Here is a 22325-nt window from a genome sequence, read left to right on the forward strand (position 1 = left end):
CATATGTAGTCTTAGTCATTCTCATTATTTGAATTTGTGCTTAAGAGATACAATCAGTGTGATTGTAAGCCTCTTGTACTCCGTACGATTATTCTTGTAGACTCAAAAAAAAGGGTAATGGAGTATCTTAACTTGAATACTCAAGAGTTATAGGATGTCTGATGAATTTAATGAACTGTAAGAGTCCAGACATTGCCTATATTGTGAGTAAGTTAAGTAGATATAATTATGTCCAGAGCAATAGCATTCAGATGCACTGAGTAGAGTATTATGGTACCTAAAATACTCTATTACCTTTTATTTGATTTATCAAAGGTATCTTGCTGTCCTTGAGGGACTTTGTGATGCAAATTGGATAGTTGACTCAGAGGAGTCTTAAGTCTACGAGTGGATATGTTTTCACTCTAGCAGGAAGGTTTGTTTTGGAAGATTTCCAAACGTACATATATTGCTCAATTCATTATGGAATCTGAGAGTATTGCGATAGATAAAGCACGAACGGGGGCTGAGTGCCTAAGATGCTTTTTAGAAGACATTCTTCTCTGGCATAGGCCTGTGCCAGCTATATATATATACTGTGTTAGCCAAGCTATAATAGCTAAAGCTAAAAATAACTAATCTCAATTGGCGTTATTTCCATTGATTGGATAAAGTCCAAGGAGAATATCGCGCAACCTTTGACGAAAGGTTCATCCAAAGAGATTGTTAGAAACACATCGAAGGGGATGGGGCTTAAGCTCATAAATTAAACTTGCCATGAAGGATACTCAATCTTGCTGACTGGAGATTCCAAGATCAAGGTTTCGAATGAGACAACTAATTTGTGGTGGATAAAGGTAAACACTATCAGAGAATTTTATTCTCTGTCCCTTCCCTATGGTGTAGACGTGATAGTGTGACTGCATGTGAAGGATGACTTTTAAGAAGTCTTAATGAGTTCTATAGTTTCGATTTAAGATTGAAGTGGGGTGTAGCAGTAACACTCTTTATGGAAACTCACCTATCTGAATGAGGAAGTGGGCCGCTTCCTATGAGAATATGAGCTTTGATTCTCTAGAGCATTCTGAAAAACAGGATATGTCCAGGGCCAAATTGGAAAAACGGCACGAGCTTGGAAGCAATCTTGGAGATATCACCCGTGGTTGTTATCGCGAATTACATCAAATGCTAGCAGTTCAAGACATAGTTCACTGTCTCTAGCAAGTAATTCCGGTAATATCTCACTAAGCAAAGGTTCAAGACCTCATGGACACATCTGCCTAAAATGGTATTTCCTGCGCTTTTTATGTGATTTTCGTTTTGATGGTTTTGGTATTACTGGAACTTAGGACCTAAAGGTCACTAAGGGTTCACTAGTTCATGCTTTTTCACTTTGGTGAAAGATACCTATAGTCTCACCATGTGAGAACTAAAGATGAAAGCTCTCTATATTATTATGATTTATGCAATCCATAGTATGACCCTGGGGTCAACACACTTTTGTGTGAGGGAGAGGACGTCGAAATGACTAGTATGATTTCAACACTTGCACGATCAGTCTGTTTGGATCGTGAGGTTGGGATGTTGATTTACCAAGATCTATCTGTGTTTTCATGTTTTATTGAGTTTTCATTCATGTGGGGGATTGTTGGAAAACGATTAATAAAAAAAATAATTTTTTAAAGTTTTAATAAAAGATTATAATTTATTGTTTTCTTTTGTGAATGAAAATTTGTTAGTCCCACATCGTGGAGTTTCCAATTTTTAGAAGTTTTAAGAAACTATATAAAACTTTTAGTCCCACATCGGGGAGTTTTTCTTCTTAAATTGTTTTATTCCATTATATAAAGAAATTCACTACTTTTGTAAAATCTATGGGAAAGGGGTTGCTCTATATTTTAGAGGGACCCCTAAGGGAAAATATTTTATACCGTTTCTTAAGAGTTCGCGATTTTCCTTAACGGTTTTTTCGGAGTTGCCAAGCTCAAGTTGAGCATCTACTACATATGCTAGTAGTAGGTGTAGTAGGGTGTTTTATCCTGGAGATATCCGTCCTGTGAGGGCTATAGCATCACTATTGAGTGTATCCGGGCGCTAATGTCTTAAGGGCAACGTATTGAACACGTGACTCACTCTGTTTTTCCAAAGTTTTGCCTTGTTGCTGTTGCGGAGATATAGGGAGCTCATTCGTTTCATCAAATCGATCACTTCCATTATAAAGGAGCTAAGTATCAATAACTTTTGCTTATTTGATTTTTCCTTATTTTTTATTATTGCACCCAACACTACCATATTCCCACCCACAAATAATCACCAGTACCAAGCATCAGCACGACCAACCAAGACCACAACATTTTAAAATCAGGGTGATAATAACCAAACAAAAAAAAGAAGCTACGCGTCTTCATGTCATATGACATGAAAACTTCTGCCAGGTAGAAATCAAAAACGTTGGTCACAAATCATGTTATTGAAGATAACAAAATAAGCAGCTGGTCTCGTAAACATTGAATAATACACTAAGTAGAATTTAAAATTTGCCAAAACAAAACAAAGAGGATAAGCAACATTGTAAGAGTGTTGAATCCGCGGTATGTATTTTCCCCGCAAAGAACCATTGTACTATTGCTGAGCTCAAAGTTCCCTTCCTAATATTTCCATCCGCCAGATTTTGTACTTTCGATGGAAGATATACCATCTGTAACACTAAAAGTGAGTCATTTTGCTATTAGTCCACGCAGAATGGAAAACTCAAACGCAAACGTTAAATTAAAGGTTGTGCATAAAAGTAAACACACATAAACTTTATCGTGAAGAATTAAGAGACACTCGGTGTACCTCTAGATTTGACAAATTTTGTGTTTAGAGAAAGTAGTCCTACATTTGGAGTTCCACCGTTCTGGTTCATAGTTTGTGTATTGATGAATACCAACACAATCAATAGTTTTTGGAACTTGTATTGCTTCGCATGGTACACATCTGACATATCTATGCCAACTTGGTAGTTTACAAATAGGTGTACTCAACATCTTGTATCCATGCCTTAAATCTTATCCATACCCTGAATTCAGAAGAACCCAAACACGCCATTATATTGAATGAAATGGAAAAAAAACCCATTTCTGGAGAGGATGAGAGGAGAAATTAAGAAATTAAGAACTCAGAAAATATATATACTTGGTGATTAATATTTAGTGAACTTTGGCTGTTTAGGAAAACATCTTTGTCTTCTTTTTCGACAGACTCATTAGGCATAGTTTATGTTTGAACCCTCGGTGACACCTAGTTCTGGCTTAGAATTACCAACAAAAGATTCAAATAGTATGAGATGCTCCAAGTCAGCTGTCAAGGCCGATTATATCCAAATTACATAGTGACTACAAAAATCGGCACTAATCAAACATATAATGGCTTATTATTCAATATACTTATATACTGCAAAGTATAGACAGACAACACATTCTCAAACGAACACTATAAAGTTGAACAATGAATGATTCCCAACTATAATATGGATCAAATCATAAAAACCGAAACTATAACATGGATCAACTATAACATGAATGATTCCCAACTATAACATGGATCAAATCATAAAAACGGAAACTATAATTTATAAACGGTCGCGCTAGGCGGATGCTATTTGCTCGCCACTTTCACGCAGGCTGAGTTGGGTCAGTGATGTGGCAGGGGAGTTGGATTTTATTGATTCCACGTATCAGTTTCAAGAGAGATAAAAAGAGTACCACCAAAACGCTCTGCAACTCCCTCAATCACTTTTCTTCAAAAAATTTCCAGATTCTTCCAGCAACAATTTTGATCCAATTTTACTTCAAATTTTATTGACTTATCGAAATACATCAATCTCTAATTTCATTTTGTTCGAAATTAGAAAAATCGCGTTATCAATTGTTTGCTAAATCGATCGAATTGATTCGATTAAAAATTTTACACTTCAGTTTGATAACGAGTTCAGGTTATACAGACAATCTCTCGAAATTAAGTTAATTTGAAGAAACTCACTGAAAAGGCTAAAAGAAAAAAAAAAACAGAGAATGGTCGGGAATGGAGTTGATGTTTTCTATTTGGTTTTTTCTTTGGAGGTGACGGAACTGCTATTCTCACTGGTAAGTGGTATCTAACTAAATTCCTTAGTTGGGTTTTCCTATTTTGATTGTTTTCTTTACTGTGTTCTTATTAAAGTTTGCTTACAATCAGTAAATTAATGAATTGCTTACTTACGGTAGGTGTTTGATGAAATTCCTCACAGAACCAAATACATGGTAATGGATTGTTTAAAGGAGATCTTGTATGGAGTTTTATTGATTCACGAATTTGAATGGTATTGGTTCATATAGAACTTGATGTATTTGTACTTGCATATATGCTTAAGTGGTATTGGTATTAAATATGACGGTTCATTTCAGTGGAGAAAAGATGCTTTGGGAAGACAGTAAAAGTAGCAGAAAGATTTAGTGCCGCAATGTACAACTGCGCATCCATTGGTGAAAATGATCATGGGCTGTGAACTTTATTATGTACTGGACTACCGTCTATGCTCTGCTAAATGAACTTGTAATTCTCCTACTGACAAATGACAATATACTGCTTGTAATTTATGTCTATGCTCTGCTAAAAGAGCTTGTAATTATCTTGCTTACAAGTGACAATATACTGATTGTAATCGGTGTATGCTCTGCCAAAAGAGCTTCCATCAAATACAATTTGCTGCTACTGTTAAACATTTCTGGATACATATGAGCATTTTGATTGCTGAGATATATGAGAAAATATTAGGGTGTAAAGATTTTCTTCGTATGAGTTCTAACTCTTCAAGTCTTGATGAAAATATTAGGGTCAAAAGATTTCACGGGATTTTGATATGGGCGAGGGAAACAAGGGTTTCAATGTAATTTGAATAAACGGCTGAGATTTAGATCTAGTTTTTCTCCGTCTTATACATTCATCACCTACGTGTAAAGTCTAAAACTCCGTCTAACCACTGCCACGATGGAGTGCGGGGAAATAGTGTGAATAAAGCGCGTTTTCTATCATTTTCCATTTATAAATCCGTTGTACCCGCCTTGTATGTTCTCATTTCAGAAATTGAAAAAGGAGATTAAATTAGGGTTTCGATAGAATGAAAAGGTTTACTGTTATCACGGCCTTCATATAGTTTGCGTTCATTCGAACGGCAGAATAAAGCTACTTCCATTGATGCTTCAGAATCTACTCCCTTTCTCTCTTTTCAGTTCTCAGGGATAAGGACGAGCTCAATCTGATCGTGTTTGGTATGGTATTTTATGTGAACAGTCACAGCCGAAGATTTACAAAACTATATGAACTTTTCTAAATGCTCCATTACTTCCAGGTCCTGTAACATTAAACAAAAGATAAACAATAAGAATTTTTATCTGATCTATCTACAAAACTACTAACACAGTAAGAAAGTAAGAATTCAAAGAAAAACGGCAACAAAAGGAAAGCCCAAAACTTATATAAAACTCGATACCTGAAATTGTCTGATTTCAAAACTATTAAAGCATTTAGAGAAATCATATTGGCCGGAACTCTCTAATCGTTTTCCATTTTCCTGGTTTTCTGAAGTGTTTGGAAGACAACCAAATAGTTTCCCCTCTTAGTTCTCTCTCTACCTCTCCTTCCCAATTTTGGCATGAAACGTGGGGAGCTGAAACATCACCTAAGCCACGCGTGTGATCCGACTCTAGATCATGCCTAAACATCACCTCTCAACCGTAGATTTATCTTTTTGAGAACAAATCTGGACCACCACTAACACAGGTAAACTTAGCCAAACTGTGTTTTGTACTGTTGATTTGTTCATGATCAAACCGATTTTAGAACTTAACCCACTCAAGTATGCGAACGGGTACGCATGATCACTATCAAGTAAAGCGGAGTTAACGATCGTGTAATTTATTTTAAATTATAATAACAACAATTATAATTGAGGAAAAGAAAAGTAAATGACACGACAAGATTTTGTTAACGAGAAACCGCAAATGCAAAAAAAACCGGGACCTAGTCCAGAATTGAATACTCTCAGAATTAAGCCGCTATACAAAATCTAAACCAACTTCGTATAGTTGAGACCAAGAGACTAACCCTAGTTCACTTAGTTTCTTCAGTATCTTTGTGCTTTCGACTTCGATGAGTGCACGCACTGGAACAATTCTTTTGGATCATATTCCAAACAGTAAAGGAACAACAGATCTGTTTGGTAACAACTCTATTGATTCTTTAAGATAAAGATATCTCAAGTCATATGCAAAGCCTCTTCCGTGTAAACTAATAACTTCTTTGCCTGGTTAGATCAATCCAATCTCTACTACCTAAGTAATAAGATTCGGATTTGTAACAATCAAAATAGATCTCAAGAGAACTATTAGGTATTACCGATCTCACGCAACTAATCAATCGAATAAATCTGATTCTACTTGGATCCCATCCGATCAAGGTTTGTGCTACACAAAGATACGAGAAACCAATAAGAAATCTTCATTAATCTTCAATTAAACCTGCACAACATCACTTGAATCTCTTGTGATCAATCACGCACAGAACGGAGTCTGTTAACAATGAATTATCACAAGATGTCTTTAGATCTACAAACATTTCTAAAGATCCCGTCGATACTTCGATCTAGTTTGAATGAATCTTATATCAGAAGAGAAGATTCTCAAGAATAAACAAACTATCTAGGTGCAATCAAATTTACAACAACCGTTGGTAAATCAAATCAACCGAAAACTAAGCAGCAATTATCTAGTTTCCCACCAACCGTATTCGTAGAGCTTCTTGATCCCACAGAAGTCTTTAAACTAGCGGTTGTAAGAGATTTCGCCTAATTAGGGTACTTTCCTATCCGAATAGACGGCTCCACCAGAAACAACAAAAAGATGAAGTTTGCCTGGTTCTTAGGATAGTTTGCTAGAAATGCAAACTTAGGTATTTATAGACCAAGGATGTTTGGACACCAAGGAATTTCCAAAACCGAAAGTATTCTCAAGATATGCAATAAATACCCATTTGATTTTCATAATTCCAGCAAATGCTTTGTCCAATATTTTCCGAAATCTTTCAACAGAAAATCTCCAATTAGTAAATGCACATTACTAATTTGTATTCTCTAGAGATATGCATTTAATTGCTGGTAATTAAAGCATACAAAACTAACAACCTTAATTAAAAGATTCTTAATTTATTTCGGTAGGGATCTCCTTGAGTAATTAAGGAATATCTTTGAACAATAAAAGATAAGAGTTAATGTTCGTGTTCAAAGTATGTTGACATCTTTTCTTTGTAAATCCTCTTTCATATTTACAATCTTGGAATCGATCATACCATACTTCCAAACAAGTTTAGAATTGGTTCATCTGTATTCCAAGACAACTGTGTGATTGATCAAATATCAAATCACATTCATGGGTTCAATCGGTTCTACCAATCATTGAGATCGGTTATACCTTAATATGGAACACTTGTGATCGGTCACACAAGTTACCAGGATCGATTACATCAGTTACCATGATCGGTTACATCAATTACCAGGACCGGTTACCATATACACATGGTATTTCTTGTGATAGGTCACACCAGTCACTAGGATCGGTTACACCAATTACTAGGACCGGTTAAACCAATTACAAGGATCGATTACACAACTCTATTGTGATCAGTCACACCAATTACTAGGATCGGTCACACCAATTACAAATATCGATGACACCATCTCAGGTGATTACTTAGGATCGGTTACACTAATTAATCAAAACTAGTCATACCAAATCATAAGTCAGGCATTGTGATTAGTTATACCAAGATACATAACAAGTTACGATCGTTTTTACCATCTCATACATATTGGTAATCCAAAGATTTGCAATGAATAACAATACCAATAAGCCTAGAGATTTTCCTTTCGATTCATAAAACAAGTTCATGAATGTACTTCCTTTAAACAAATATAAAAAATTGTTTCCTAGGATGAAATCTTCACCTTTACCCATTCACATAATCATCACAGCATTCATAAGATTATATCGATGTCATATCTACGAAGTTCAAAAGATAAGCGTTATACTTCGTAGCCTAATTCCTTAATACATGATCATGTCTCACTACTAGAGTAAAATATTCATTCACAGCTTGGCAGTTATGTTTTCAATATAGCACAACTTGAAATATATGTTAGGGATGAAACAGTTCAAGTCAATATTACTAACCTCAAGAGGAAGGATGATGTCGTCGTTGTAGATCGTTACTTATTCACGTTCTTCAGGTATTTGAGTAATAGTTGTATGTCTCAGTATTCCTAGACTTTCTAGTCTAACCTATACGAAGTTGTCTCTAGTACATAATCAAGCGACTCTTAGATGAGTTTTGATTCACTAAAATATGACAACCATACTTGACATACCAACGCTTGGTGGGTTCAACCGAGCTATGCTCTAACAAGTACATTCATGAACTCGTTTCGTGAATCAAAAGGGATATCATTAGGCTTATTGGTCCGGATATTCATTGCAAATATTTGGATGACCAATATGTGTGAGATGGTAGAACCGATCTTAACTTAGGTTATATATCTTAGTATAACTAATCACAATGCCTGACTTATGATTTGGTATAATCAGTATATGTTAATTGGTGTAACCGATCATAAGTAATCACCATGTGATGGTATGATCGATCCTTGTAATTGGTGTGACCGATCCTAGTAATTGGTGTGACCGATCATGAGTGTATGTGTTCGGTCCTTGTAATTGGTGTAACCGGTCCCCGTAACTAGTGTGACCGATCACAAGTAATACCATGATGGAACCGATCCTTGTAACTTCTGTAACCGATCCTAGTGACTGGTGTGACCAATCACAAGTTTTTCCATATTTAGGTATAACCGATCCAAGTGATTGGTAGAACCGATTGAACCCATGTATGTGATTTTGTATGGTCAATCACATAGTAGTCTTGGAACACAGGCAAACTAATTCTAAATTTGTTTGGAAGTGTGGTATAACCGATCCCAAGAATGCAAATCCATGTAAATATGAAATAAGGATTTGCAGTGAAAAGATGTCAACATACTTTGAACACGAGCAGTAACTTTTATTATTTACTGTTCAAAAATATTCTTTGGTACTCAAGGTGATCTTGTGCCGAAATAAATTAATAATCTTTTAATTAAGGTTTTTGGTTTTATATGCTTTAATTACTAGCAATTAATGCATATCTCTAGAGAATAAAAATTAGTAATGTGCATTTACTAATTAGAGATTTTCTATTGAGAGATTTCGGAAATATTGGACAAGCATTTATTGGAATTAGGAAAACCGAATTTGACATTCATTGCATATCTTGAGAATATCTTTGGTTTTGAAAATTCCTTGGTGTCCAAACATCCTTGGTCTATAAATACCTAAGTTTGCATTTCTAGCAAACTATCCTAATAGCCAGGAAAACTTCATTTCTTTTTGTTTCTAGTAGAGCCGTCTATTCAGAGAGGAAAGTATCATAATTAGGTAAAGTCTCTTATGACTGCTCATTTAAAGATTTCTGTAGGATCAAGAAGCTTTACGAAACCCGTTGGTGGGAAACTAGATAATTGCAGTGTTATTAGTTTTCGATTGATTTGATTGACTAACGATTTGTTAAAAATTTGATTGCACCTAGTTTGTTTATTCTTGAGAATCTTCTCTTCTGATATAAGATTCACTCAAACTAGATCGAAGTACCGACGAGATCTTTAGAACTGTTTGTAGATATAAAAACATCTTGTGATAATCCATTGTTAACACACTCCGTTCTGTGTGTGATTGATCACAAGAGATTCAAGTGTTGTGCAAGTTATTATTGAAGATTAAGGAAGATATGAAGACGAATAAGATTTATTATTATTTTTCGTATCTTGTGAATTTGTGTGCACAAACCTTGATCGGCTGGGATCCAACTAGAATCAGATTTATTCGATTGATTAGTTGTGTGAGATCGACATTATCTATATTTCTCTTTCGGTGCGAATCTATACTTGACTATTTCAGTAGTTAAAGTTAGATTGATCTAACCAGACAAATGAGTTTATTAGATTAAACAGAAGAGCCTTTGTAAACTACTCATCTAAATCTTGTAGCAAGATTGATTAGAGTGGTTACCAAACAGATTCTTCCTTTGTTGTTTGGAATACGATCCAAAGGATATGTTATTCACGTGCGTGACTCAAGAAGTCGAAGGCGCAGGGATATTGAGGGAACTAAGTAGCTAGGGGTAGTCTACTTGGTCTCAACTATACGAAGTTGGTACTAGATTTTATATAGCGGCTTAATTATGAGAGTATTCAAAACTGGACTAGGACCCGGGGTTTTTCTGCATTTGCGGTTTCTTCGTTAACAAAATCTTCTCGTGTCTTTTACTTTGATTTCTGCATTATAATTGTTTATTATAATAAAGTAAAATACACATATACGTTAACTCTGTATTACTTGATAGTGATCTTATAGAGTTTGGTTATTACCGAACTTATTATCAAGTAACACACTTTGTTGCAGTATTGTCTCGATATTGTATCCATAGTCAATCACACAAGTTATCTTGTTGTTGTATTTTCTCGATCTCGTATCCATAGACAATCACACAAAGGGTGAACCGAATTGTAGCATTTTCTCGACTTTTCCCATAGACGATCACATTCGGTAGAGGACTTATAGGTTGAAACAAAAAGATTATGGTGTATTTGGGTACCCTCGTCTTTTTAGTAATCAACCCCCAATAGCAGTTTTAATTGATTCAAATCCGTTAAAAATTGTAACTTAATCTGTTTTTTGTTTTATTAGTTACGGCTGAGAAGTTTTGTCATGCAAGCCATAACACATATGAACGGCCGTGAAAAATATCCCTTTCAAGCCGTAATAGACGGCTACGGTTGGAAATCTAAGAAATTCAAGCCGTAACTTTGGACTACGGCTGGTTGAGGATGAACTCCTAGCCGAATCATCATCCAGGGTCACCTGTGTATCCTTAACGATAATAAACCCAACCGTGAAAACAAAAAACAGCTGGGTTTGGTGTCGACACTCTCAACCAATTCATTTATTGTGTTTTTTTACTTGGACCACTATGGTTGAGTCTTTAAACGGCTAGTTTTCAAAAGAAAAAAAAATAGTCGTTGGGGCATTAAACTCTATAGAAGGAGACCCTTATATCGTCTCTTCGTCACCGAAATTCTAGTTTTAAGATTTCATATTCATTCTCATCTATTTCTCATCCAAAAAAATAAGAAAAAACACCATGGTGACTCCCTACCCTTATTTTGAAGATTCTGCTATTATCAGAGCATGGGTGATGGTCAAACAACAAGATGAAGATCTAGACATTGACATAGATCAAACATATGAATCTTTTTGGAACCGTATATTCATAATTTTTATGGCATTAAAAGAGAATCAAAACTCATGCACTTTGGAAGTTGTTAAGGAGAGATTCAAAGAGATATTCGAAGAATGCGAAACTTTCAGAAAGGAAATGAAATCCGTAAAGGAAGCTAATCCCACTATGACGGGTGCTATAAGAGTAAGTATTTCAATGAATGGACATGCGTAATACGAATTTTTGAATATAACTCACTAACTTATATTTGTTTCGTGTTTTCAGGGGGGTGGGCGGGCAGGATGGCTCGTGCCAGATACGAGGCTATCAACGGGAAAAAGTTTGAGCAGTATGATAGCTATCGTATCTTGGAAAATTCTACCTATGATTTCAACTTATATGAATAAGTGTTTGAGTGTGATGATCTACACAATGTATTTTCCTTCAATGTTATGATATTAAAAAATATAATATTTCTAATTTCAATAGAATTGTGTTTGGTCTATTGTGTGTTTTGGAAATTTATAGTTATTTTCGGCTAGGTTTTCTGAAACAAGTACCTAGCCGTTTTGACCTAAATGGAAGAAAAACTGAAATTATCATATTTACGGTTTGGATAATGGACCATGAACAAACCATAATCAATACAACAACTGCGTCCTTAGCCTTTCCTGGCCGTAACTTTTTTTTTACAGTAGAACATATGGTTTGGAATTTGATTTTTCGGCTGGGAAATAACAAGTTACGGTAGATTATTCTGTCCATTAACTCTGATTTCCAGCACTACAGTTGGCTTACCTAGTCATATTTCTGAATTGTGTTGCAACAAGTTATTCATCAAACTTTTCAATTGCATTCATCAATTTATAATGTTACCATTACATAATTAAGCCGCATTACATCCATAATACCTAAACGGAAAAAAAAATAAACTTAGAGTATTACATATAGTAAACCTTTGTTGAAATGGTCAAGAAACTCTTTCGTGATCCAATAGCATTGCTCATGCTCAAATTCTTTGCGACAAATATATTGGTATCGGGAAAGAGCCAAGGCTTCCTACAAAAAATAAATCAGGATTAAGTTATTATATTATTCAAAACTTACTTGATGAACAACTTTTGCACATACTCACTCTTCTGAAAAAGGAAAATTCTAGACTCTTCACCTTCACCCGTTCCAATTGCCCCCTTAAAACTTCCATTTCTAGATAGATCTCCTCGAACATTTCCTTTATTTGGTTCATTGAACTTCCATTTTCATTATCATATATGGACATAAAGACCATAAATGCACGGTTCCATTGAGAATCACTACTTCCATCCACGTTAATGCCTTGATCTTCGTCATGTTTTCTGAACGTGAGCGTCGCTCTAACAATCGCAACATCCTCCTCGGTAGTGTAGCGAGTAGCCATGTTTCTTCTTCTTTGTTGAAGAAATTTGAGAGTTTGAAGAAATTTGAGAGTTTTTGTACAATTACTTTGTTGGAAAAGGGTCTTTTTATAGGAAAAATGACCCAACGGCAAAAAATAGTCGTTCCTAGAAAAATCCAATGCAATTACTCAATGCAATCTCAGATTTACGGCTGGGATTTTTAGAAGAGACACAGGCGTAATATAGAGACAGGTATTGCAGATAAACTTACGTCTGGGACCTGTATGAATCCGCTGGGAAAATTCATAGTTACAGCTATATCTACACCAAAACTCAGCCGTAGGTTCTTATACGGACTGGTCTCCATTCTAGATCCTGGAAGTAAATATGGGATTGCATTTGAATTGACTTGGAAAGTTCATATTTACGGCTTGGTAAAGGTTATAACCCATCCGTATGTACTTACGGCCTGGTCTCTTCTACAAATCCCAGCGTAAATCTGAGATTGCATTGATTAATTGCATTGAGTTTTTCGAGGAACGTCTATTTTTTTCTTCAAAAAACTAGCTGTCGGGTCATTTTTTTCCTATAAAAGACCCTTCCCCAATAAATGAATAGTGCAAAAACTCTTAAATTTCTTCAAACTCTCCAATTTCTCCAACAAAAAAATAGAAACGTGGTTACTCGCTACATTGCCGAGGAGGATATTGCGATTGTTAGAGCCAGTAAAGCATCACGAAGATAAAAATATTTACATTGATGAAACTTCCGATTCTTTTTGGAACCGTGTGTGTATAAACGGAAATCATAATGGAAGATCGATGAGGCTCATTAAGAAAAGATTCGAGAAGCTCTTTCCACAATTGGAAGCTTTCAAAGAGGAAATGAAAGAAGTAAAGGAAAACAATCCCAATATCCCACGTGCTCAAAGAGTAAGTTTGTCAATAATTCGTCCATCAAATATTGTTTTGAATAATATTAACTTATAATTGTTTTGTTTTTCAGTGGGAGATGATCGAATCCGATTATGAGGATGTCCATGACAAGAAGTTTGACCTTCATGGTTGCTATCATGTCTTGGAAGAAAGTACTTATGTTGATTTCGATCACTATTATTAAGAACCATATTTGCAGTGTAATGATCTTTTCTTTAAAGTTTATACTATGAAATATGTATGCCTTTCTGTTTCAATAAAATGCTATGAAATATGTATGCCTTTTTCTTTTTCTCTAAGCCTAAAAATGGCACAATTATATAAACACAAGGAAAATTTCTAGTTTTTTGCAAATACAAAACCACAAACGGGTAGGAAAGTCTCAACCGAGTTGGGATTTGATGGCTAAAAAAACTTCAAAACCTAACTGTTAAACGAACACATGGATGGAAAAAAAGTGTCATGGCTGGGACACTACTGCCACGGTTAGGAACTCGTAGCCGAATCAAAAGAAAAATTTCTAGTTTTTTGCAAATACAGAACCACTAACGGCTAGAAAAGTCACTATCGAGTTGGGCCTTTACTGCTAGAAAAACTGCAAAGCCTAACCGTTATAACAACATACGACAGGGAAACTAGTATCACAGTGTGAGTGGGGAAAAACGATTTGATGGTTTTTACGGAATTGAAGAGTCGACCGTGTGGAGACTCCTTGAACCGAGCAAAATGTTGAACCTCACACAGATGCACTGCAAGAAGGGAGTGCTTTAAGTTCGAGAGATCAATCTGTAAGACCCCGGCCTAAACCAAGAACAATGGTCGTTCCAGAGTCAATTCGGTCACAAGAGAGGATGGGTTGATCTGTAGGAGGGAAGCTGAGAAATGCGTGAGATCAATGGTGATCTGAGATTATAGGTGTGTTGTGAATTCAGCGTGAAAATGCTCTGAATGGTTGAATTTTGCTCAATTGATAGTAATTTATGTGAGTTCGTGTAGACGAAAGATTGTCTGTATGAACTTTGATGAGAAATTGCTCGTTTTGGCGAATGTTGTTCGATTGTTCGAAAAACCTCTGTCTTTTCAATCAGGATTCAGAGACATTTTATAATACCGTAGTTGAAAACACCATGATCCCATGAGGTGTGACAGTTGCTGGAATCAGAGAATGGGAAATGGGGAAATCGTGTTAAAACCAATTACTCATCGTGCGGAGACTTGGTTAACTTTCCACCCACTACTTTGCTGACTCTTCCAACTGATTGCACGACTTGCTCACATTCTCATCATGGGTGAACACACGTGCCGTAGACCGCCAGACCAAAACCCTAGTTAGTATCCCCCCAGTGACACGATTGAAATCTCGTGATTGTGGAGTCAGTTGCTGACTTTATGGGACGATGATTCCATGTATTGCTGAGTTGAACATGATTAGCAAATGTTTCGAAACTCATGAATTTAATGTGTCTGCTGAGACGAGGTATCATTATAACCTAAGACGAGCAAAACTGTGTTGCTAAATTTTTGAATATTGGTAGTTGAACCAATATTCTTTGATTTGAGCAAATATTTCTAGTCTGAGCGAATATTGCTAATTGAATAAATATTGCCGGTTCGAACGAATATTGTTAGTTCGAGCAAATATTGTTCTTTTGATGAATTGTTGGTAGCTGGACCAAATAAAATATTAATTTAAGTTACTGACTGCTGGGTCGAGAAAAATAAATATGAATATCAATCATGGAATCAACATAAAATTACCAGAGTGTTCGATTCTGCACAAAATCACGTTTCTGCAGAGCTCTGGATTCAAAACCCTAATTTTACCGAAATGATGACTTATTGCAAACCAACACGGGACCGGCTACATGGGATGACGAGTTCACCATATAACGCCCAGATGCTCGAATGAGCAAAAAATAACAAAGTCTCTTGGGACCAGTTGGTGAAAGAATGATTAAATGCTGGTTTAATCATTTACTGAAATAATGCTCGTATGAGCAACAAATCATAAAACCTGATGTAGAAAATATGAGGGGCCGACCAAGAGGTCATGAGACCGGCTCTTGATGGTCGTGGGACCAGTAGATGATCGTTTGAGCGAACTTCCAATTGTTTGGAAAGAGTTCGAACCTAATATGAACAACTGAGCAAATTAGGTTAAAATCATTAAAACATGCGGGACCAGCTGTTTGCAAGCCTCAGGGTCACCTTTGGTCAGTCAAGGGGATGTGCCCGTGTTACCACAGTGTTCGTGCTTCAGTCTTGAGAATTTTGATATTTTCTGATGCACGTTTGAGCAACATTTGGAGAAAATATGCAAAATCCATGGTTTTGCTGAAACCGGAAAAAATACATGAGATGATGTAAATAATAAATAAAACATGGGATTTCAAGGTGTGGGACCGGAACGGCTAGGGCATGGTCGTCCGGTTGACAGACGCGGTCCCACATGTTTATCCCAGTTTTATGTGATTTTATGTGTTTTCTCTGATTTGAGGGAAATTTCATGAAACTGGAGAGTTTGGTGAAATTAGGGAACTCTCATGAGAGATAAAATAATAATAAAATAGGGAATGGGAATGTGGGACCGGCATGGCTAAGACATGGTCGGTCGGCCATGAGCGTGGGTCCCAAGCCATCTTCCCAATTTTATGTAATTTTTTAATGATTTTAGCTAACTTTCATAAAATCAAAAGGATTTGTTGAAAACCAAGATATTTTGTTGAAATCAGGGAGTTTTCATGAAATCAGAAAACAAAACACTAAATAATAATAAAATAATGGGTCTGTGGGACCGGCTAGGGCATGGCTGGCCGGCTAGAGCCCGGTCCCACAAGTTTTTCCTAATTTTTTAATATTTTCCATGATTTTAGAGAAAATACATGAAATTAGGTAATTTCAGGGAAAATTCATAAAATCAAGGAATTTTCATAATTTGAGAAGGAATAATAAAATAATGGGACGTGAGGTGTGGGACCGACCACGACCAAGGCATGACCGGCCGGCCGGCGGTCCCGCGACACCTTTCCCTAATTTTATTATTTTTTGATAAAATCATGTGATTTAGATAAAAATACATGAAATTGGGTAATTTTCATGATTTTAGGGAAAATTCATAAAATCAAGGAATTTTCATAATTTGAGAGAAATAATAAAATAATGGAGACGTGAGGTGTAGGACCGGCCACGACCAAGGCATGGCCGGCTGGTGCTCGGTCCCGCGACACCTTTCCCTAATTTTATTATTTTTTGATAAAATCATGTGATTTAGATAAAAGTACATGAAATTAGGTAATTTTCATGATTTTAGGGAAAATTAGTAAAATATGATAAAAAAATATAAAATTGGGTGTGGGACTGGTCACGGCATGACCAGGCCGGTTGGTGAGCCCAGTCCCCTGGCGCCTCTGCTAATATTTTTACTATTTTTCCTTCCTATTTTGCATAGGTTCCTCGTTCATTCGTATTTTCTGAAATATTCGTTTGTGCATTCAAAATGCTGGTCTGTGTATTATCTGCTAATTACACTTGCACCATTTTGTTAGGGCTTATTCGATGCCCATATGCCTGTTCCGTTGAATATTTGTTACTAACCTGTGGAATTCTGCTGGGAAGAACCACAGATTGAAGTAACGAAATATAACGAGGAATCGTAGAATATTGCTGACTATTCAGACGATTAATTGACGACTCGTAGAATATTGCTGGATATTCAGATGATTTAAGATAATTAATTGCTGGCTCTATACTAGAAGGGCTTCCTGTCTAGGAGCATTAATTATCTGAGGGTTGAGCAATATGAACTTGCTGGAGTGTCATATTCCTCTTGCATAGTCGGGAAAATCTGGTTACATCCCGAAGACGTTGTCGCTCTATACTAGCAGACATGCTGTCTAGGAGCCTCCCAATCTTTCGATTCTATACAGTATGAGATGTGCCGTGGCCTCAGCTGAGAGACTGCACATCTTCATCTTCTCTGAGAGACTTTCTCCATCAGAGGTGGCATGAGATTTCATGCACAGAGACATGAGTCTCGATACTCATCTGATTGCCGGATCCGGAGTAATTACTGAAATTGCTCAGTATTCATGAGATGTGCCGTGGCCTCGGCTGAGAGACTACACATTTATACGTACTCTGAGAGACAACCTTCTCAGTCAGAGATTTATGACATGAGCTTTCATGCTTTAATGAGAGACATGAGTCTCAATACTCATCCGGTTGCCGAATCTGGAGTATAGTTTCACAATTATACCCTTTGTCGAAAATCCACCATCTACACACGGTTAGGAATTCGTAGCCGAATCAAAATAATTTTTTTAGTTTTGTCCAAAAACCTCCTAGCCGTAATCAACCCAGAAGCAGATTTCCTAAATCCTAAATTTATCAATCTTACCTATTAAACCAATCTAAAGGTATTATAAATGGTGGGTTTTTCAATTCTTAACATTCAGAGATTTACTGGTGTTTGAACAGATTCATTCACCGAATCTTCAGTTTGTGGTCCAATACCTACATCGAAATTAGAATCATAACCAGTTGATGGTGGATTAAATTCAAATCATCCTTATCTGGTCATCTTGAGAATCATTTTTGAGAAGAAGAAATGAGGTTAGTGAAATAATTTTGGTTTTTGAGTTTTGGATTAATTATGGTTTTAGGTAATAGAAATAATTAAAGGGTAAATTTGACTTTTAACACTTATTTGGTCTCCCCTTAGCCGCTTAGAGCAAGTCTTATGGTGGAAGAGTTTCATCTTCCATCTTCCACGCCACCTCAGCATTTGGAATTGTGGATGGAAGCGCAAGTGTAGTGGTGGAACAACAAAAACGCTAATCTTAATAGCGTTGAGCGCTAATCGGAATAGCGCTAAAAAAACGCTATTCAGAATAGCGATCAACGCTATTAAGATTAGCGTTTTTTTCTCAGCCGTTAGATTTTCGATGCCTCATTTCAAATCTACGGATAAAAAAAAACGCTATTCTGAATAGCGTTGAGCGCTATTCTGATTAGCGCTTTTCGTCTTCTAGTGTGCTATTCTGATTAGCGCTTTTCGTCTTCTAGTGCGCTATTCTGAATAGCGTTTTACGCTAATATGATTAACACTACTATGGATTCCACGGACTATTCCACGAAACCATGGAACATTGCTTGGATTTTTCATGAAAAACACCAATTTGGAAGCCACTAAACTTGACATTCCACAATTTTCCACACTTGCAATAGGATGAATTCCACCAAAGACTTGCTCTTATAGGATACTAATAGGATTCTTATTAAAACTGTATACTTCGATTATTGTCGGTAGTCAATGAAAGTTATACTGAACTTTAAATCCACGGGTAACAGCATAACCAGCATGGTCAACTGTAGTAGACATAATAGGGGTAGTGAAGAACTAGAGTCTGAAGTCCAGATTGTGGCTAATACTAAGGCTCTGGTCACTAACTTACTAGATGTTAAGATCAATATAGCTCTGAGTACCCGGAGTGATAGGAATATAGGGGGGATAGCACTAATGCTTTCTGATTTTGCAGGTAAGATCTCAGAGGCAAGATGCAGATGCTTTGAAGCAGGAACAGGGGAAGAAATAGAAGATATAGCTGCTTCCATGACGATCCAGTGGGCACGTCAACTTAATCATCCCCATGTTGAAGTTAAGAGTGACAGTGTGAAAGTCCTTGAAGCAATTAGAGGTCAATTACAGATGGTGAAAAAAGATATATCAGGGTTGTATGCAGACAACGAGAAGAATTTTTTGGTTTGTATTGGGAACTTAAAAAAACTTAGTCTTATTTCAATAAATGAAAACCACTTGGCAGACCTGTTAGCCAAAAGGTGTGTGGAAAAAAATTTGTGTAAGCAGTGGAAGGAACCACACATAAACTCTGTTTTCGTGAGTCTTCTCCAAGAAGGTGAAAACTTGAACTATAGTATGTAACAGCAGGGAATGCCCTGGTTTGTTTATTAAAAAAAAAATAATTATTGTCGGTAGTCGGCACCGTTAATAGAGAAATGAGACATTTAAAAAGAAAAAGAAAAAACATCTTACCTAACTTTCTTTAAATTCAGCAAATCCAACTGAATCATACGGTTGAAATGAAATCGTGTTGAGTTTATCAAAATTGGTTCTTCAGAAATTGATAACAAACCTCACTGACTTAACACATAGTTATTGAATTGTCACTCATTGTTGAGGTTAGTCAGAATAAGCCCTTCTCCTTCTCTTCTTTAACATCTCTCTTTAACTTCTGATTCATTGTTGGTTTCAATTAATTTTGGATCCTAATTCATTTTTGCTTTAGTTTGTCGGATTGATTCTTTACCCCAAATCTTATCGTAAAATTTTAAATTTATTTCTAATAAATTAATGATTTCTATTTGTTTTGTTGTTTACTCTTATATTCATTAAAACCTATCTTTGTCAATCTTATTAATGCTTCTTTATTACTATCTAATTTAGGATCTTTACTCAATCTTATTCTACTTATTGTACTGTGTTGTTAATTTTCCATTTTTGTTAACAGAAATTCTCTTGAAGAAGTGTTCAAGGGTTTTAGTGGGTTTTCAGCTTGTAAATAGAGGCAAATTATATAAGGGTTTGTCTAGGTATACTTTCTCTGAAACTTGGGGTTTTATCGGCAATTTTGAATTTCCTAATAATCTAAGGGTTTTTCTTGATGTTTGTTTGTTTTGATCAGTTAAAAGGAAGGAGTAAGTTAATGTTAAGATTGATTCTCGATTGATGGCAGAATTATCTGGACCTAGGTTGTATAGTTGTTGTAATTGCAGAAATCACGTTGCTTATCATGATGATGTAATGTCTAAAGCTTTTCAGGTAAACCTTTTAACTCAGGCACTTCATATTATCTTCTTGATGATTTTATCTTGAATTTGATAATGGGGTGGGATTCCTGTTTCAATTCTTGCTTGTATATAATTTTACTTTGTAGATTTTGATGAGCAGGCTTAATAGAATGAAAAAGTAATCATCTTTTAAGAAAAAAACTAGAACTTGGGATGTGCTTTAAGCAAGCTTAATACCAGCGCATACATTCAGAGTTATATCCGGAAACTATTGTCAAGATTTACTGTTTGGGTTGTCTCATTTCATACCAAATGAAGCCAACCTGTTTTCTAAGTAACCTTTGTTTAGAAGAGTGGATACTTCAATGGTATTAAACTTTCAAAATCATGAAGTGCGTAGAAGCTAGTTGCAGAACTAGATGTTGGATTGTAAAAAATATTAGAGAAGAGGTTTTTTATACTGAGGAGATTTAGGTTTATTACTTTAGTTTATTCTTTTATGGGCATTTTCATTTTTTGCTACAAATGAATGGACATGAACTTGTTTAAAGGGTAGTAATAGTTTGTTCTTTGTCTTGTTTATTTCGTGGCCATCCTTACTCTGTAACGGTTAGATGAATTATTTATGAAATCCTTGAATCAATATCCAACTATTTTTGAATTTTATCCTTAGGGGAGACATGGTCGAGCATTTTTATTCTCTCATGCGATGAACATAGTGGTGGGACCCAAAGAAGATAGGAATTTGATGACTGGGCTTCATGCAGTTGCTGATGTCTGCTGCTGTGATTGCCGTCAGGTGTTGGGTTGGAAGTATGAACGAGCTTATGAAGAATCACAGAAGTACAAAGAAGGGAAGTTCATACTGGAAAAGTCAAAAATCGTAAACGAAAATTGGTAAATCCCTTGCACCATCTCTAGTTTGTGTGCCTCATTGGTTATGTATGAATTGTGTGTATATATGTATGTATGCATCCCCATGTTCACGTTTGTACAGAAAATCGTCATCAATTGGAAGACTCTGTGATTGTGCTTCTTAGTTCATTCATATGTCTGAAAGTTGTGTTTTGTGTTCTCTGTGGATAAACTTCACCTCTGATGATGTCGTAATTTAATCTTAATGCAGTTCATGTTTATGCCAGTTATCTGTTTTCTGGATTAAATCGTGACCTTTAACCGAACTTGACAAATAGATTACTTTGTGTTCATGCTGGTGTTATGTTTATCGAGTCGAAGTGTAGTAAGCCTCTATATTGGGGTGGTCTAAGATTGTTACTTCGTGGATGTAGAACTTCATGACTATTATCTTGGTTGGCATAGGTAGTGATCGAGTGAGTCTCAGATCCTTCAGCTTGATCTCTTTTGTTTGCTAAATTTTCGCATTAATCATCCTGCATCAAGCCTGATATAGTATTTATTTGGCAAAACATTATGGAAATCTTTGGTGCGGTATATTTCATGATGCAGGATAACATCGTTGTGTAAGATTCATAGATTTACCTATTGTTGACAAACTCCCGCATTCATTTTTGGTTGAACATCTTTTGAAAGTTATGTGGAAGTGATTTGTGTGGTGGATTTGACTCGAGGGTAGGCATAGCTATGAGATCTCTTTCCGACAGATTATACTTTTAGGCCACTTCAGTCAGAGCCCTTGCTTCCTCATCCTTAATAACAAGTTTTTAACAAGTATGAGAAATCAAGATATTGGGTTAATCTCTAGTGTAGACACCAAGGAGGAATGGATTCATGAACATAAATGAGCTTCACTTGGTAGACCCACAATTTCTAGCTGTGTACTTCTTACCAATTCGAGTTAATCTCTAGTGTAGAGCACCGATATATG

General features: G+C 36.0%; 1 protein-coding gene and 1 long non-coding RNA gene across 4 annotated transcripts; both read left to right on the plus strand.

The window, feature by feature from the left end:
- Positions 1-3746: 3746 nt before the first annotated feature.
- LOC113292752 lies at positions 3747-4723 on the plus strand. 3 transcript variants are annotated; one of them, XR_003331851.1, is made up of 3 exons: positions 3747-4106; positions 4227-4321; positions 4407-4723. It is a non-coding gene; the product is annotated as an uncharacterized LOC113292752 (long non-coding RNA). The 3 variants fall into 3 exon arrangements; XR_003331850.1 differs by having other exon boundaries at positions 4250-4321; XR_003331849.1 differs by having other exon boundaries at positions 4227-4723.
- A 14969-nt stretch (positions 4724-19692) lies between these two features.
- Positions 19693-21620, plus strand: LOC113297708 (protein yippee-like At4g27745). The gene is made up of 4 exons (XM_026546276.1): positions 19693-19870; positions 20200-20281; positions 20374-20510; positions 21153-21620. Exons 3-4 carry the CDS (start codon positions 20418-20420, stop codon positions 21378-21380), a joined length of 321 nt encoding a protein of 106 aa, XP_026402061.1. The 5' UTR covers positions 19693-19870; positions 20200-20281; positions 20374-20417; the 3' UTR covers positions 21381-21620.
- The last annotated feature ends 705 nt before the right edge of the window (positions 21621-22325 follow it).

Source organism: Papaver somniferum, chromosome 7, assembly GCF_003573695.1.
Source record: "Papaver somniferum cultivar HN1 chromosome 7, ASM357369v1, whole genome shotgun sequence".
Lineage (NCBI taxonomy): Eukaryota > Viridiplantae > Streptophyta > Magnoliopsida > Ranunculales > Papaveraceae > Papaver > Papaver somniferum.

What these genes read in the sequence shown, in the direction of transcription:
- LOC113297708 (XM_026546276.1), top strand. Translation starts at nt 20,418, where the DNA reads ATGGCAGAATTATCTGGACCTAGGTTGTATAGTTGTTGTAATTGCAGA. An exon ending in TAATGTCTAAAGCTTTTCAG is followed by an intron (nt 20,511 to 21,152) that starts GTAAACCTTTTA and finishes TTTTATCCTTAG; the next exon opens with GGGAGACATGGTCGAGCATT.